This window comes from Coptis chinensis, chromosome 8 (assembly GCF_015680905.1).
Source record: "Coptis chinensis isolate HL-2020 chromosome 8, ASM1568090v1, whole genome shotgun sequence".
In the NCBI taxonomy this organism is placed as follows: Eukaryota; Viridiplantae; Streptophyta; class Magnoliopsida; order Ranunculales; family Ranunculaceae; genus Coptis; species Coptis chinensis.
The window spans coordinates 95,739,877-95,759,022 of NC_141463.1; the positions used below are offsets into that span (position 1 = coordinate 95,739,877).

At 34.3% G+C, this 19,146-nt stretch overlaps 2 protein-coding genes and 2 pseudogenes across 4 annotated transcripts; 1 reads left to right on the forward strand and 3 right to left on the reverse strand.

The window, feature by feature from the left end:
- Nucleotides 1–9,083: 9,083 nt before the first annotated feature.
- On the reverse strand, nt 9,084–10,146 carry LOC147484731 (calcium-dependent protein kinase 4-like; annotated as a pseudogene). Its single transcript, XR_015205561.1, has 4 exons — nt 10,110–10,146; nt 9,559–10,050; nt 9,202–9,463; nt 9,084–9,139 (listed from the first exon to the last, which is right to left on the reverse strand). The product of XR_015205561.1 is annotated as a calcium-dependent protein kinase 4-like (transcript).
- Nucleotides 10,147–11,473: 1,327 nt separating this feature from the next.
- Nucleotides 11,474–12,172, forward strand: LOC147484732 (uncharacterized). Its single transcript, XM_086579804.1, has one exon. The coding sequence runs from the start codon at nt 11,474–11,476 to the stop codon at nt 12,170–12,172; it is 699 nt and encodes a 232-aa protein (XP_086435930.1).
- A 780-nt stretch (nt 12,173–12,952) lies between these two features.
- Nucleotides 12,953–15,655, reverse strand: LOC147484733 (putative apyrase 6 pseudogene; annotated as a pseudogene). Its single transcript, XR_015205562.1, has 6 exons — nt 15,533–15,655; nt 14,794–14,915; nt 14,434–14,703; nt 13,750–14,297; nt 13,433–13,629; nt 12,953–13,163 (listed from the first exon to the last, which is right to left on the reverse strand). The product of XR_015205562.1 is annotated as a putative apyrase 6 pseudogene (transcript).
- Nucleotides 15,656–18,324: 2,669 nt separating this feature from the next.
- LOC147484734 (pentatricopeptide repeat-containing protein At5g48910-like) lies at nt 18,325–18,720 on the reverse strand. Its single transcript, XM_086579805.1, has one exon. The coding sequence runs from the start codon at nt 18,718–18,720 to the stop codon at nt 18,325–18,327; it is 396 nt and encodes a 131-aa protein (XP_086435931.1).
- Nucleotides 18,721–19,146: the final 426 nt, after the last annotated feature.

The window sequence follows — 19,146 nt, forward strand, 5'->3', positions numbered from 1 at the left end:
CTGCTACGGTTTCGGGTCTCAAGTCAAGTCCTGTCACCAAGGTGGAGGGAAGAGACCCCTAACTTTGTTTTGACATCATTTGATTCAAACTTATCCTGAATGATTCCTGTTATGCGTCCTGTTGTCTGCCGAGTTCCAACCTATTGTTTTATGAGAGTGAAAACCTCCAATTGAAACGAGTGTTTCTCGATTTATCCACCAGAAATATTTTTGTAATGCTTGGTGAAATTAAAATGACATGTAAAGTTTCATGGATCTCACGGTTCTTCCTTTCGAATTTTGCAGGGTCAAATGGTAACATTAGTTGAATATATGCTGCTTCTATATCGTGCATTTCATTAATGGAACTTGCAGAATGAGAATTCAAGAAAAGATTATACGTATACAGCCAACTAGAGATGGAGTTCAAAGATCCTCCTTTAATCAGTGGTGGACCCACATTATTACCAGGATAAAATTGGGGCTTATTTATGTTATGACTTCAAAATTCAAATAGTAATTGTGGATTTTGGTGGTCCTAATTCCTAAACAATTGGAAGGCTATAAATGGCGAATCAACATTTGACACTTTACTTGTTACATAGTTCCATTACCTACAAATAAAACAATTGTGACAAAGACCACGCTTTTCTACAAATTCTAAGTAGAACATTTGATGTTACAGACTTGAGAGCATATGATAAGCATCAACACTGCAGAGTGTCAAAAGCTGTTACTGATATAAGTTAAACAGATGAAGATTTTCGGTGTTATGGTAGAATGATAAATGAAAGCATCTAGACTAGAAAAAAAAAATGTCACATTCTCTTACTAGGAGTTCATGAATTTGAATTTATACCAATTGACAATGGCTACTATAGGCCATGTTACAAGCATGACTAAAAGAAAATAAAGAACCACATTGTTCAAATCTCTATACAAAATCATATCTCTTCAAGATGAAGAAATTACCACCAAACTGATCACATAATTTCACCCTAAGCTCGGAAAATCATTAGTGTATGCGAAATGATGATCTAGCACCATGCATATATGCAGCGAAATAGCCAAACCAAAAAAGATACCCTAATGTATAATTTTTCTTTGTTGTGATCCATTAAAATGCACAACTTATTCCGTGCTATAGTGCTATAATGGATTAGTTAATTGATATGTATTAGTTATTGTATATGGATATGGATTAGTTAATAGATATGGATATGAATTAGTTAATGGATCAACAACATAATTCTTATGCTATACAACTGCTGTCATGTTAAAATATATATAAAGACATCAATATTCATGAAGCATCCAACAAAAACCTATTGAAAGCATACGCCAATATACAGAAAGAAATCCTAAGAAAACACATCAATATTCACAAAGCACACACCATCATTGAAAGGTTTACGAATTCCTTCCACTTTCTTCTACTGAAGGTTCGTTTTTTTTCCTGGACTGATGGTTTTTCCCTGGTACACACCATCTTTGAAAGGACTCCAAATTCTTTCCACTGAAGGTTAGTATTTTTACTTGTTAGTACATATTTTTGGTACATAAGAAATACAAACACACTTAATCACTGCAGTTGTGTATTTCTCAGAATCGTGGGGAGCATTCGACTAACATCATATAGTTGCAAGGAGCCATTATCGGACCGCAAACAATGAGCTGTTATTTCAATTAAATCAAAATAATGTCAGCAAGGATTCATAAAGTTAAAAAAATCTACAAACCTTTTCGGTTTCGGATAAGAAAACTCCGAATTTGAACAAAGAAGGAAGAAAAATTCTAAACATCAACATGTCTACCAAACATTCAACAACGGTTTAAACTATAAACGATCGGAACTAGAAAGCACGGATGCACGTCATAGGTCATGATTTGATGTGCTACATTAAGATCTCCTATGCAAATTCAACAGGTTATATCATAGTAAGATGATACACCTCATTCAATAGAACGAAGGAGGTCAGATACTCAGAAGTAATATAGTAAGGTTGGCTACCGGTTCAAGTAGATTTCGAAAGTGTACTACAGTGGATTGTGTCTCACGCATTTGCATTTAGCATGATAAAATTCCTCCTTGAGTTGGTCGTTAGCCTCAAAAACATAGATATCTCCTTTAAACTAGGGATTTCTTCTTAAACAAAGAGGGTGTCCGAATTATAATGAGTGATAAACAACAAAATTTCTTATAACTGTTATGTAGATCATTATATGGATCACAAGTTATTCACAAACCTTTGATGGATGTCTTTAAAGCCAACAGAGCGCTACCACACTGTTCAGTGTTTCTGAAGACCTATAACCAACGACACTTCCATTCTCATGGTTCATGGCAACTATTTCACCATCCAAAGTACCAAAAACCATGAGACTAGGATCAGATGGATGGTACTCAAATTGCCTTGGACGAAATCTTTTAATTTCTTCCCCATTTACGCTGGTTAGCTTTAGCACCGGATCAATAGACGGCCATGCCGAAGAACCCACTTTAGCAGCAGAAATTGACATGGAGAAGAAATATTGACTTTTACGAAGAGGAAATTGTGACTTTACAGTGGAACATTGTCTCGACCGCCTATAAATGATCCTTTCTCACGCTACGCAATATACTAACAAGATTCTCCTTGCTCTGCGGTTGTAAGGTAAGCATTCATAGTCTCGAAGCACGGATAAATTTGGCGGCTCTCTATCTCAGATCGGTTATGGACAAGTTGTCCAAAACTTCCAAACGAGGCAAAGATGCTACCATGTATTCTCTGTAGTGTTTTTCAAAACAAATTGGAGAAGGACGATGTGGCACATACTTCTTTGAAGCAGCATCTGCATCACCTACAATTTGTCTTGAATTGAATGGGCCAGCCAAAACCGATCCTTCAAGTAGAAAGAACATCTTTGGAGTTTTCCGCCAACCAAAAAAAGATCCATCACCAAATGCAATGTTTGTATATAGTTCTGCTGAAATAATCGAATGTACTATACCTCATTCTCCTAGCGGTATGTGTACTCAACTCGGGAAACATATTGGACAATAGATTGTTTAATCCTGGTCTCTGCTGTGGACTTGAAAATTCCACTTCACTATCATCGGATGATTCCTCGGTTGGGTTTTCAAGGGGATTCTGGCCCATAATCAAGGCATTCAGAAATAAATGCCTAAATCTTCCCTCTCTAAGATGATATTGTGAATTTTGAGTTTCTCGACCGTTATTAACAAGGGATGGTCTACCAGGAGAACAATTTCCTAGATGATCCAAATAACTAGAGTTAGAAGCAAGAGGATTTGGTTTATCAATGGATGATTTAGAACATGGTCCAGTATCATTGCAACACAAACAATTCTGGAACCGGAGTTCCACCAGAGAATGTAGCTTTGATAGTGCAACACTGGTTGTCCAGAGAATATTCATGTAGCAATTCAAATTGAAAGAACACCCTCCTGGCATCTCAGTTCTCAGCTTCTTCAACCTCTTCAACCTCTACAAAATTCAAAGTCCAATCAAAGTTCTCAGTTATCCATGTTAAAAATAAAGACAAACTCCAAAACAGAAATAAAAAAAATCTTGATAACATCACAGCAATGCAAGCAACCATGATAAGACCAAGAATTCTTTCAACTCTTGGATATAGAAGAGTTTGAGAGATTAGAAGTCCAAAGACCTAATAATAGATAAATAAGTAAGTAACACTACCACGCACAAGAAATATCACTAAATTCACATATTTGTTTGATTCAAATTGCTCTCCAAAGAAGACGTTCTACATGATTTCGAAATTTATAATATGGAAGAAACTTATGATGACATTGTTCCTTCACAAGAAAGTATGTCTTAACTTACAACAAATCTAAGTTGAAAAGTACTTTATATATTCATCATACTAATATTACTCTTAAATTGCAGGTACTTTATATATTCATCATCTAAATTATCTTAAAATTAGAAAAACAACAACTACAAAGTCTACCCCATTCAAAAGAAAACGGAGGAGGAAAACACAGAAGAGAAGTTATAAATCTAATCGTCTTAGTAGAATGAAACGTTTTGGTAAATATTTTCTTCTTATGTATTCAATTTATTATTCTTATAGCATCAAATACTTTATTAAATGACATATTATTATTTTTTAAATAGTATCTATGCCCGAAACAAGTGAAGAAGAAGCTAAAATAAATAGAGCTAAACGAAAAGAGATGCTGAATTTGAAGAGCATTGGAAACGATAATTACATTGACGATGAAAGTGATGATGATTACCTATCACAAATGAGTGGATCAGATTCCGACATTGAAGTGGACAATGAAACTAAAGTTTCCATTTCACGTGGAATAGATGTCTCACATAAAAGTAATTTTCTTACAGCAATGTTTTATATTCTTATTATAATTAAATTCTTTAATTTTAATTAACTTTTTGCCTTACAGGAAGTTGTTTTGAGCCTTTGGATTTTGGATGTCCAACATCCATATGTTCTCACTATGGAGCTATTGAGAAGTTATAAATCTAATCGTCTTAGTCGAATGAAACGTTTTGGTAAATATTTTCTTCTTATGTATTCAATTTATTATTCTTATAGCATCAAATACTTTATTAAATGACATATTATTATTTTTTAAATAGTATCTATGCCCGAAACAAGTGAAGAAGAAGCTAAAATAAATAGAGCTAAACGAAAAGAGATGCTGAATTTGAAGAGCATTGGAAACGATAATTACATTGACGATGAAAGTGATGATGATTACCTATCACAAATGAGTGGATCAGATTCCGACATTGAAGTGGACAATGAAACTGAAGTTTCCATTTCACGTGGAATAGATGTCTCACATAAAAGTAATTTTCTTACAGCAATGTTTTATATTCTTATTATAATTAAATTCTTTAATTTTAATTAATTTTTTGCCTTACAGGAAGTTGTTTTGAGCCTTTGGATTTTGGATGTCCATCATCCATATGTTCTCACTGTGGAGCTATTGAGAAGTTATAAATCTAATCGTCTTAGTAGAATGAAACGTTTTGGTAAATATTTTCTTCTTATGTATTCAATTTATTATTCTTATAGCATCAAATACTTTATTAAATGACATATTATTATTTTTTAAATAGTATCTATGTCCGAAACAAGTGAAGAAGAAGCTAAAATAAATAGAGCTAAACGAAAAGAGATGCTGAATTTGAAGAGCATTGGAAACGATAATTACATTGACGATGAAAGTAATGATGATTACCTATCACAAATGAGTGGATCAGATTCCGACATTGAAGTGGACAATGAAACTGAAGTTTCCATTTCACATGGAATAGATGTCTCACATAAAAGTAATTTTCTTACAGCAATGTTTTATATTCTTATTATAATTAAATTCTTTAATTTTAATTAACTTTTTGCCTTACAGGAAGTTGTTTTGAGCCTTTGGATTTTGGATGTCCAACATCCATATGTTCTCACTGTGGAGCTATTGAGAAGTTATAAATCTAATCGTCTTAGTAGAATGAAACGTTTTGGTAAATATTTTCTTCTTATGTATTCAATTTATTATTCTTATAGCATCAAATACTTTATTAAATGACATATTATTATTTTTTAAATAGTATCTATGCCCGAAACAAGTGAAGAAGAAGCTAAAATAAATAGAGCTAAACGAAAAGAGATGCTGAATTTGAAGAGCATTGGAAACGATAATTACATTGACGATGAAAGTGATGATGATTACCTATCACAAATGAGTGGATCAGATTCCGACATTGAAGTGGACAATGAAACTGAAGTTTCCATTTCACATGGAATAGATGTCTCACATAAAAGTAATTTTCTTACAGCAATGTTTTATATTCTTATTATAATTAAATTCTTTAATTTTAATTAACTTTTTGCCTTACAGGAAGTTGTTTTGAGCCTTTGGATTTTGGATGTCCAACATCCATATGTTCTCACTGTGGAGCTATTGAGAAGTTATAAATCTAATCGTCTTAGTAGAATGAAACGTTTTGGTAAATATTTTCTTCTTATGTATTCAATTTATTATTCTTATAGCATCAAATACTTTATTAAATGACATATTATTATTTTTTAAATAGTATCTATGCCCGAAACAAGTGAAGAAGAAGCTAAAATAAATAGAGCTAAACGAAAAGAGATGCTGAATTTGAAGAGCATTGGAAACGATAATTACATTGACGATGAAAGTGATGATGATTACCTATCACAAATGAGTGGATCAGATTCCGACATTGAAGTGGACAATGAAACTGAAGTTTCCATTTCACGTGGAATAGATGTCTCACATAAAAGTAATTTTCTTACAACAATGTTTTATATTCTTATTATAATTAAATTCTTTAATTTTAATTAACTTTTTGCCTTACAGGAAGTTGTTTTGAGCCTTTGGATTTTGGATGTCCAACATCCATATGTTCTCACTATGGAGCTATTGTCTGGTACGAAGAAAGGAATGATAGGAGCAAAAAACCTATTAATCCTAAATTCTCCATATGTTGTCAGAATGGAAAGGTTCAATTGCCTCTTCTAAAAGATACTCCAGAATTTTTGAAGAATCTTTTGGATTGCAATGGAGGGTCAAAATCGTTAAATTACATGGAAAACATCAGCATTTACAACTCAATATTCGCGTTCACATCTATTGGTGGACAAGTTCGTGAGAGCTCGATTAATGATGGAAAGGCACTTTTTGTTTATAAAATAAAAGGGCAAAATCACCACAAAATTGGAACATTGCTTCAAGGAGAATCACGCCCAAGGTTTGCACAGTTGTACATACATGATACTGAAAATGAAGTCACCCACAGGTTGAACTCTCTTAGTAAGAAAATTGTTAAGAGGAATCCAAAATATGTTTTAGATTCTAGCATTGTTCAAGGATTGATAAATGTGTTGAATGTTACCAACGAACTCACCAAGACTTATAGAATGGCAAGGGATAGATTTAAAGAATGTTATGTGGCCGACGTCAGTATACAATTGATTAATAGAAGACAAAAAGATGGAAGACTTTATAATTTGTCATCATCAAAAGAGATAGCTGGTCTAATCGTTGGCAATGGTGATGAATTTAATGAGCACGGAGATGTTATTCTGGACAAGAAAGGATTTGGCTTGAAGAGAATCAATGAATTGCTACCAAGTTTCATGGCAATGCAGTATCCACTTTTGTTCCCCCATGTTGAAGATGGATACAGACTTGACATTCCATATAAAAATAATGTAGTAGTTGGAAAAAGAAAAAATATTAGCATGAGAGAATACTATGCTTTTAGATTACAACTCAGACGCAATGAAGGCCAGACTATAGTTCGTGGGAAAAAATTGAGACAACAACTTTGTGTAGATGCTTATATGAAATTGCACGAATTGATGACTGATTTACAAAAGCGCAAGAAATTTGGGAAGGCTTGGGCAGGTAACCTATATACTATACTGTTTTAAATAATTTAAAAGTCATAATATTTTATAAAAATATTAATAAATACGGGTTTTGTTAACGTTTTGCATCATTATACACTATTGAATTCCAAAAGAGAGGTTTACCATACGCTCACATTTTACTTTTTCTGGACAACGCTTCGAAGCCTACTACTCCTTCACTAATCAACAAGCTCATATCAGCAGAGTTACCTGACCCAATTGGTGACAAAATTGCCTATGATTCAGTGCTAGAATTCATGATACATAGGCATGTGGAATAGAAAACTTAGATTCCCCTTGCATGAATGAGAAAAAGTGTACTAAGTTCTATCCAAGACCATTTAGTGAGGAAACAACTATTGACGACAATGACTTCACAGTTTACAGGAGGCGGAATAACAATCGAAAGGGAATGAAGAAGAATATAGAAATTGATAACAGATGGGTTGTTCCACACAATGTTGATTTGATAGTTAAGTACCAAGCTCATATTAATGTGGAACACTGCAACAAGAGAAGGTCAATCAAATACCTTTTCAAATACATTAACAAGGGAAAGGACAGGGCTACTGCAATTATTGTTGAAAACAAGGTTACAGATAAAGATAGTACTCATCAAATAGTAAAGGACGTTGATGAAGTTGCAAATTTCTTATACTGCCGATTCTTATCTGCTTCTGAAGCGGTTTGGAGACTATTGAAATTTGATATTCAGTACAGAAGACCAGGCATTGAAAGGTTACCATTCCATCTTGAAGGTGAGCATTTGGTTTATTATAGTAAGAGAGATGGTGCAAGAGATGTAGTAAAGAGGAAATCTTCATCAAAAACCAAGTTCACAAAGTGGTTTAAAGCAAATATTGAGTATCCAGAATTAGCAAGGGGTCTTACGTATGTCGATTTTCCTACTAAATTCGTATGGGATAAAAAGGAAAGGAAGTGGAAGCCAAGGAAAAATGGGAAGAAAATTGAACGTGTCTACTACGCACATCCTACTTTAGGAGAGAGATTTTATCTCAAGGGTCATTCTTTGAATATAAATCCATGTGTCCTTTGTCTTATGAAGATATTAAAACTGTTAATGGAAAAGTTTATCCAACTTTCATAGCAGCATGTCAGGTATATTTTATTACATATTCCATATTAACTTTTTTTTGTATATTGTTTTCTCACCTAAAATCTGTCGCATATACTTTTAGAAGTTCAAACTGATTCATATGTACTATTTAAAAACATTGTTATATATTATTATGAAATTAAAAGTGATGCATGCAGACCAAAAAACATATTTATTTAACAAATTCTGATGTTACAAAGGTCTACATAACACATTCTTACCCTTTAATTCTGCATATTAAAATTTTGGTAAGTACTAAACTAAACATACACATTTCAATATAGCACACCATGGTTACAAAACTAAACAGTTTGTCACAGTCAAAATACTGAAATTAATGACTTTTAATAAAACATACAAACAAAAGAACATAAATTCCATCTCTTGGAAACAAGAACAAAGATAACTAATACTCCAGCACAAAGGTAATAGCCTAACACATAGGAGGTAAGATACCAAAATAAAGGTCAATCAAAGAATCACTAATTCAGTATAGTCCAAGTGAAGTTCTTACAGATAGATATTTATTTGATTACTTCGTGCAAGAGGTGAAAAACTAAATACAGGTAAGCAAGTTCAATTCTCTTGGAATCCAAAGTAGAATTCCAGAATCTAAGATATGAATCAACTATAACAGATACTACATCGTAATAAACAGTTAAGACATGACATACCTAGAACTTTTGAAGTAGTGAGACGTTGGGTGGGATCAGTACAGAGCATTCCAGTGATCAAGTCCCTGGCGGATGCAGATATTTGATCCCACGGATCAGAAAATCCTCGACTTAGTCTTCCCCCAAAATGGTGGCATCCCACTAAGAAGAATGTAAAGAATAACCCCAGCACTCCAGACATCAGCAGCTTGGTTGTAGCCCCCAACTAATACCTCAAGGGCTATATAAAATGGATTTCCAACAGGCCCTTGCAGACTTTGCCCTGTTCAGAAAAAACAAAATTGATTACACCCCCACTACTAATACACTAATAATTGGAAACTATAAAGAGCAATGAAATTAGTCAAAAGAAAATACCTGGCTTGATATATGTTGCAAGACCAAAATCCGCCAATTTAATGCGTGACGATGAGGCCTTTGTCGCCAATTAAATGTTTTCTGGCTTTAAATCTCTATGAACCACGCCATTGTCATGGCAATACATAACCACCAGCATGAGATGCTTGAAAATAACTCTGGCTTCAGACTCTGAGAATCTACCATGTTTCTCTAATCGATGAAAAAGTTCTCCACCAGCACAAAGCTCCATCACTAAGTGTACATAATTCTCATCATCATAAACATCGTCATAATTCTCATCGTCATAATTCAGGTGGCCAGACAACCTTGCCATTATTTCTATCTCAAGCTTCATACTACGAAGATCTTCTGCAGTGACCAATCTCTCCTTGGCTATAAACTTACATGCCAAAACCTCTCTAGTCAACTTATCAGAGCACGATCTTATAATACCAAACTGCCCCCATCCCAATTGATCTCCCAATTCGTACTGCTCTTCAAAATTAGCAACTGTTAATTTGATATAAGAGAATTCCAAAATTTGATCTCCACAATTTTTCAACTGTTACATCTGATATAAGAGAATTCCACTCCTCTGTGAGTCATAGTAAATATATGTTTTGTTTTTGACTTATATAGTTTTTGACTCCTCTGTAACAGTTGCAAAATTGTGGACCATCTATTCCCTTGAGGAAAAAATACTGTATCAAACATACAAAAAACCTTTCATCAGAAAAAGATATTGAAACAAAAAAAAAATAGTACGTATTAATCATAAAACCTCAGCTCATTTATGATGGTTTACTATTAAAATGCAATTCATATTGTTACATTATTATTCTAATTTTTCATTTTTATATCAAGGCACATGGATTACTTGAGGACGACAGCGAATGGGATGATGCTATGGAGGAAGCAAGTCATTGGCAAGTTCCAAAATCTTTGAGACAATTGTTCGTCACATTGATTTTGTTTTGTGGGGTGACATATCCTGAAAAACTTTGGGAGAAACATCAAAAGCACCTCGGAGAAGATATTTTGTTTCGATATAGAAAGATGAACAATAATGAGAATCTCCAACTCATTGAAGAACATATTAGAAATGAGACTCTCTGTGAGATTGAACAAATTATGGCTGAAAAAGGATTATCTCTCACAAACATTCCTGATTTCCCGAAATTTAATGTCTTCAAGGATCTCCACAGATAACAGATTGATTGCTAAAGAATTAGACTACAACTACAATGAGTTGCAAAAAGAATATGAGATTCTTAACAACAGAATGAACGCTAATCAATGTGAGGTATTCAACTCTGTTAATGGTTCAATCTCAATCAGGAGGTGTTTTTTTCGTGTACGGATGCGGAGGAACTGGCAAAACATATCTTTACAAAACAATTATATCTAAACTTTGGTCCGAAGGAAAGATTGTTCTTGCAATTGCATCGTCTGGGATAGTTGCGCTCCTACTTCCAGGTGGAAGGACTGCTCACTCTAGGTTTAAAATTGTTATTCCGACTGATGAAAACACCAATTGTGACATCTCTCAAGGGACATTATTACACAACCTTATCAGACGGGCTGATCTAATAGTGTGGGACGAAGCACCAATGACTCACAGACATGGATTTGAGGCAGTAAACCATATATTGGAGGACCTTTTTAAATCACAAGGCAAAGAATTTGGTGGTAAAACATTCCTAATGGGAGGAGATTTCAGACAGATATTACCAGTCATTCCAAGAGGCACAAGAACTAATGTTGTTGTGTTTCTATCAACAAGTCAAAATTATGGAAAAACTGCAAAGTCTTTCACTTAACTGAGAACATGTGACTGAAGAATGGAAATATAGAATTAGCTACAACAAAGTCTATTGAAGAGTTTAGCAAATGGGGTTTAGACCTTGGAGACGGAAATCTTCCTACTTCTAGAATGAGTGACGAGGTGGAATCAACTTGGATCAAAATTCCCGAAGACCTGCTTATTCCGGATAGTGATAATCTAGTAGAAGATATTGTGTCATGCATATATCCGGATTTGGTCAACAAATATACAAATATTCAGTATCTTAAAGAAAGAAGCATTCTATCCCCAAGGAACGAAACAGTTGATGAAATTAACTCCACAATAATTTCAGAACTCCCAACAGAACTAAAGAGATACTTAAGTGCAGACTCACTAAGTCCAATTCAAGGTAAAAGTGCTGAACAAGATGTTTTATACCCGACAGAATTCTTAAACACTCTAGAATTTTCTGGCATACCGAACCACAAACTGGATTTAAAAGTTGGTGTTCCGATCATGTTAATGAGAAACATTAATCAGAGTCGAGGACTGTGCAATGGGACTAGGATGATCGTCACAAAATTGGCTTCCAAAGTGATATATGCAGATATTATTACAGGGAATAGAGTAGGAGATCCAGTTTTTATTCCAAGAACAGTTTTGTCCCCAAGCGATATGAAATGGCCATTTGAATTCAGAAAGAAGCAATTCCCTATTAAAGTTTGTTTCGCTATGACCATAAACAAAAGCCAGGGACAAACATTCGAAAAAGTTGGAATATATTTGCCAACGCCAGTTTTCACTCATGGCCAGTTATATGTTGCAGTTTCAAGAACAAGCTCATGAGAAGGACTGAAGTTTTTAATCAGAAGGAATGGGGACGAGCCTGAAGGACATACACAGGACATTGTCTATAAAGAAGTTTTCAATTCAATCTGAAGATTATTACACTCAAAGGTATTTTCTTAAAACAAATGATTATTATATTTTTTATATTTTAAACATTGATTTTATTTTTTTTACATTGTTTAATAGGAAAATCTCCTTTCAACGGAATATAGGGAAAACAAATAGAGACAGTATGGCCATAAACAACACAGAGATCAAATCCTCCTTACTTCAATGTAATTGATTATCTCCTAAGTGTTTTGCTACTAATCCCTTTTTATAAGCCATGTAGTACTAGGGACAGTAGGAGATAATGTTAGCTACCTTAACGTTCCCTTATACTCTGTCTTCTTCATGGTTCTATTGAATCATATTGTATGGAATCTTATCTATTCTTAATTATTCTTCTTAATGTTTGGAATTCTTCTTAACATGCAAACTTTATTAAGTACATTAATGTTTGGATTGTGTACTCATTCAACAATGTAGTGAGAAGACCATTTTGGAACTGAAGGTGATGATTCTAAATACTCGATGCTTCCAAACACCCAATTTTTTTTGTTTCTATGTCCTGATTTCTGTTAGTGCTCTTAAGTTTGTTAGAGTATGTATAATAAGACATATAGTGACATGCAAATAAATTGAGGTGGCCAACTCTTATTGAATTTATAGGAGTTCAGATGATTAACTAACATATATAATTGTAGTTAAGTTGCACATTATTATTTTTTCCGTAATTTAACAGTTGTACCGACCTTTTTCAAGATCATATATTGTCTTGAACTGTGGTTTCCGCCACTTTCTTAATAACCACACTGTGAAAATCAATATAGCGGCGATAATAAAAAGAGAGTACCTCCCAGTTGAGTCACCACTTAGTACAGCAGAAATCCAGTCAGAATGTTCTCTGTCCAAGTCTGACATATTTTGCATATTAGATGTCTCCCACCTGATTCGTGAAACCAATCCTGCAAAACAGTTATCCCAATTATAAAGCCATTAAATACAATGAATATTTGAATACATTAGAAGAAAAATAATATATAAGAAGAAGAAAAGGTACACGGTTGGTTGTGAACTAATATATCTGTATCCTCATTATCGAGAATTCATTTAGATGTAAACTGTGCAAAAAAAAAAGTTTCTAATAGATCTCTCCAACATGCGAAAGTATTTCATAGTATTTAACAATGTGAAACGCAAGTCAGAATTCGATACCTTCCATCGTCCAGAGCTATTACAAGACTGTCATGCAAAAAGGCTACAATATATGCCGAAGAGAAGCAATATCTGAGCAAATCTTCCTTCTCAAGAGTGTGGTACTTCTTTTGTAGTTTTGACCAATGCTCTCCACAAAACTTTTCCCCAGCCAACATCAAGTCAGATATAAATGCCTTGGAAGACAATCCAAAGAACTGATCCAAAATGTCGAACCAATAAAATGCATAAGATATTGTTCATAAGACTAATATTCCAAAAATTAAAAATGTTTCCATATTAAAAATCATAGTCCCTAAAGGAAGTAATCCTTGAACCTTTGATGTGTAGAAGAAATTCTCTGTGGCCAACAATCTTCCCCGAAATTCAGGTACAAAAGTATTTCCAATGTGGCAACGTTGATAGGAGCACTCTTCTGCATCAGACGTGAGAGTGTCAATATGTACTTTTTACAACATTCTGCAGTGTCAAATGCATCAGACGTGAGAGTGTCATAAGCAACATTCTGCAAAAGATATAATAGTTAACGTTTATACATATACTTAAGTGCCACCATGATACACCCATACTCCCATAGCATAAATAAATAAAATAGATAAAACTAAGAAATCTAAGATTTTTTTCCAGCTGAAAAAGTTTCACCAAACATCCTATAAAAACACTACATATAGACGAGCTACGAAATGAACTTCAAAAGAACAGTATGACACGTAAGATGGCCGATTTTCTCTTTATTTTATCTGATCTTTGCAGTATCGTTCCAGCATTATCCAATTGCACATCTGTATCCATCTTTAATGCAAGAGATGTCTCTATATCCAGAGATATATGTTTCTTCGCAGTTGGCCGCGCCATGACATTACCCCTGCAAATTTGTTAAACAAGTTCAGCCGGTTAGTCATTATAATTCAAAATGCTTTATGTATCGGCTGACCACAGTGCCCTGATTTATGTATGCATATGAAATTCATTTTGCACAAGGCACCTGTACGCCAACACACCTTCTGACCAAGCTAGAGTCATTTGAATGTTTAGATTTTGCCTTCGTTACTGCTTTCTTTATAAGATGCATTGACCCTTCTGCATCCCAAATCTCCTCATACTCACAGATCTCATCATCATCCTTCACTTTACTTCCAGTGTTAGCTGTGATACTACTAAGTGCCCTTCCAATAGACCCCAGAAGATCACCCCAACGACTCTGATGGCCAAGCCTAGTTGTCGGCCAGAAGATGAGCACAAGAATGGTAAAGACAAACAGAGACAGATACCTGAAGTTTATTTTGCACAGAGATGTCAGAACAAGAGACATAAGATAGCCTTTCAAAAACTTAATGCAATTCATCACGGCGGTGAGTTACCATATGTAGATGTGTGTTTGCAATGGGAGAAAGCTTAACTGAGTGGATACTGCAACTTCTGGGTTGCTTATGTTTGTGTCTGCACAGTTACTTGCAGACAAAAGCATGAATGATGGATACACCTAGAGTACCACAGCAAAAAATAAAAAACAACTTCCAAAAAAGTAGTAAAATGGAGACAAAGGATGAGCAGAAAACATGCTACATCCACCACAAGTGTATATCAGGACATGACAGAAGATGACAATCTAAAAGCCCGGAGTTGATGGTTTGCATATATGACTATTCCACATTGTACTAGAATGACTAAATTGTGAAAGCCTAAACATGTACTGTTCAGCATTTTTCCTATAAGGTTTCTAATTCTGCGATGTCAGATTCCTGAAGGCCGACAAGTGTTTAATACAGAGGCACATATACAACTAACAAATAGTTCTTTGTTTGAAATATATCATAGCTGAGTTGAGAAAAACACTAATTTAAAAGGGTAAGTCAGGGCGAGACTTGCAAGTTCAATTTACTAGAGAAGATGGAAACAAGTATTAATGAAATATTTATTTTAGGACATATACAGAGTCGTATTTTTTTTTGATGACATTAAGAACCTGTTTTGGCTCGACTCCACCTAAGGTCATCTGAAACAAAACCTTTTGCTCCTCACGTGTTAGCCTACCCCCATATGTATGACCCCTAAGTCGGTCTTCGGCGGGTGGTTGTGACGACCACATTCAACACTCACCTTCCACTTATCATCACGACCAGGCAAGTAAATCCCCCTAAGCAAGAAGGGACAATCACACTTCTTTGTGCCACTCTTTATCTTGCTTTTCTTTTTCTCATGTTGATCCTTCATTATTTTATTATGCCTTTCAAAGTTCACGTCATAGTCAATACTTATTCCGATTTGATTTCCTTCTTTCCAATTTCCAGAACAGCCGTGAAAAAGATGTACAGGCTGCTAATAATGCGGCCGACATGGTTACGTGGACCAATAAATATGTTCCTACTGTTTCTTATATAGTTATATCATCAGCAAAAAAAAAAGTAGGTAACATTCAAAACTGACACCTCACAAACGGTTTCATCAGCTTTTTACCACCTCTCAAAAGTCAAAACCCCCGTAATCCTAGATTCCATCTCCAAAAAAATTTGTATCAAACTTTTACAATCAATGGATTCTTTCAATAGATACACCTCTCAAAACTATGCACCATCAGCACCCACGCTACCTGATAATTACGGACAAGAACCACTTTCTCCTCCAACCCAACCTAATTGCAGAGCAACATGGTATACTATATATGTCCTCAATAAAGTCTTTTAAAGTCACAGACCCCAAAGAATATAAGTATATTACACAACCGCAACAATTCAACAAAAATATTCTAACAAGTGTACCAGTCAAATAACTGAGGCCAAAAAAAGAATGCTCAACATTACTCAATTATATACTTTTCTAGAACATACAATGCAAATTAAACCCTAATTAAGAAATTATAATAAAGAAAGCAAATTAATAATGCGAAAAAAGATACTAACCTGTGCAATCATTCTGTGTGAAACCTTTCTTAAGTAGCCTAGATCCGGAAACACATAACACTGAATCCATCGAAGCTGCGTCATCATCATCATCATCATCTTGACTACTAATATTCTTCTTATAAAGTTTCAAATATGGATCTTGATTAAAAACTGCTGGGGTGGAAGTATTCTTGGTTAAATCTTTGTCAATATCATAAACCCTTGAAAAGTGATCACTATTGTTTTGCTCCTCTGCCATTGAATCAAGAAACGTCCAAGATTTTGAAGTGTGAGTAACATCCACAAATTAGATACATATCTTACCATGAAGATTGGAGCAATTTAGTGTGAAAGGAAGCTGCGTGGGAAAAGGAGGTAGTAATTCAAATTTGAATTGAATTTGAGATACAATACCCGCTTAAAACATATGTTATAATTTGTTGGGCCCAGGCCCAACAGTAATAGTATACTTATAGATTTCTAAACCCAATAGCTTTTACCTAATTAAAAAAAAAAAAATTTAAAATAAAGTGATTTAGCTTTAGGTCGTCCCAATAATATAGGTATTTGCATTGGACCCAAAGTTTTACGTTTCTTAGCTTTAGGTAACCCTATCGTTAGTTAATGATTCATTTACCAAGTTTGACCGTCTATTGTAGTGTGTCTGGTGTGATGCCCTTTCAAAATGCAACAACTACCCCTCACACATTTTGCACATGCCCACACCATAAAACTCAAAATCCAAATTTCAAAATACCCGACACGTGTCATAATCCATGCTCCTAATAGAGTGGAGGCTACAAAAAAGGAGAAGCTCGCTGTTCCAAAATATCAAAATTTAAGAGATATACAAAACTAAAAACCTACGAAAAGTGAACTTCCAATCACTTAGTAAAACATAATCTATTAACCTAAAAAAAACAATTTAACTACACATATCGAAAAACCAGGTAGCCTATTTTCTCCCTCTTCTTTATTATTTACAATTATTTATTGACTTCATTTTATTATGTATATTGCAGATAATGGCGTATGAAAATTACAGCTTATGTAAAAAAAAATGCTAAAGGAAATTCTAGAAGCAGGACTTAACATTCAACAAGATCCGGTCTACAACACAGAATTAGAGAGCGGACGATTCAAAAGCACTATAACATTAAAAGGTAGCAAAAGACTTATTCTTTAACTGTGAAGATGTCATAGTTAAAGAAATTGATGGAAACCCAACATATTCTGTTGCTAAAGCAGAGGATTCAGCAGCTTTTCATGCAATACAGTTTATAAAGGATGAACTTGATATGAAAATTGAAGACTTCAATTTCAAAGAACTTATGAAGAAAAGAATAGAAGTTGAAGAGAAACAGAATCAACTCGACATCCTAAAAAATATTATGCTAGATTGTTTGGTTGATGATAAACACAACAAAGATAAAATATATTATCTCGAAGAAAAAAATTAAAGGAATGAAGGGCATGGAGAGTTCCATAATAAAGAAAAGAAAACCATGAGGATTAGTACTTTAATACCAAAACTTTATTATGTTGGTCATATAGTATTTTTTAATGGCCGAGGTTTAACGCTTCTTATTTATGAAAGTTTGTAACTATTGAGTCTGTTAATTTTTAGTTTAAATTTATAATATTAGCACGCTCGCTTTTCTATTCGTATCATAGTATTGTTTCGTTTGCTGACCTTCTAAAAGAAGTGAGTAATTGTAAATAAGTGGATGCTCTGAACATTCAACAATGTAAATACTGGACAGTGTCTTCCAAATATTAATGAGATAGTGAGTTCCTCCTTCAGTATTCTAATGCCAAATACCAGATGATCTTTAAAAAAAAACACACCATTGGAAGTGTGAAAGAATTAGGCAGTCAGCAACATTCTTAGATGTCTAGATTTTTTTAGTATTATCGGGGCAGTTTTGCAACTCCATTATATAAACTCTCCTAAATCACCACATATTACTACAAGAGCACAATCGATTATGAAAATGGTGAAACCTCATGTTATCCCTCAACAATCTCTCTCCTCATAATCAGAGACGCACCACACATCACAGTGTGGAAATCCTCACACACTCTGAGTTTCTTTACAATCCTAATGGGGATTCCAGCAGTCGTAGTAAATAGTCCAAATGATATATGTAAAAGATCCTCTAGTGCGTCCTTGATCTCTTTTGACTTTGGGTGTATAATGTCACCAGCAAATAACTCATGTATAATCCCATCCTCTGCTTCCATCAAGCTGCAGCCAGGGTTCTTTCTGACTCCTTTTTCTCTAATAAGGATTTCCATGGTTCCGACAAGCACCAAAGAGTGCTCCACACACACCTCAATAGGCATCGTGGCTGCAAGGTTTAAGGCTTCTTCAAAGTGTCCATCACGACCAAGAAGATCTACCATTACTACGTCAAAAAAAAACACACCAAGAAGATTAATATCTAGATTTTGGGCATATTCAAATTTTGGGCACTGCCTAGCTACATGACAACAATGCCTCAAGTAAAATAATTTTAAGAAAACTTATCATCATAAACAAGGATTCAGAGCTACTGCAAAAAAAGGTACACATTCCAATAAATTTTTGGGTTGAACCAATTGAACCATTGATATTCTATCCGTAGGTAAAAACACAATGGCAGGAATACAAGTGACAGCGCAATAAGCAGAAAATAAAACAGTCATACCCAAATTTCACTAATCCCACAATATTTAACCAATAAACCATTCATACCCAATGTTTCGTTGTCATACCTTTCAGCCCAAAACAAATTAGAATTAGCTTCAAAGGCAATAATAATATGGTCACCCATTTATTTTTACTCCAAA

Excerpts from the sequence above, each read along its gene's own strand:
- LOC147484734 (XM_086579805.1), bottom strand. The coding sequence starts at position 18,720 with ATGGTAGATCTTCTTGGTCGTGATGGACACTTTGAAGAAGCCTTAAAC.
- LOC147484732 (XM_086579804.1), top strand. The coding sequence starts at position 11,474 with ATGAGTGACGAGGTGGAATCAACTTGGATCAAAATTCCCGAAGACCTG.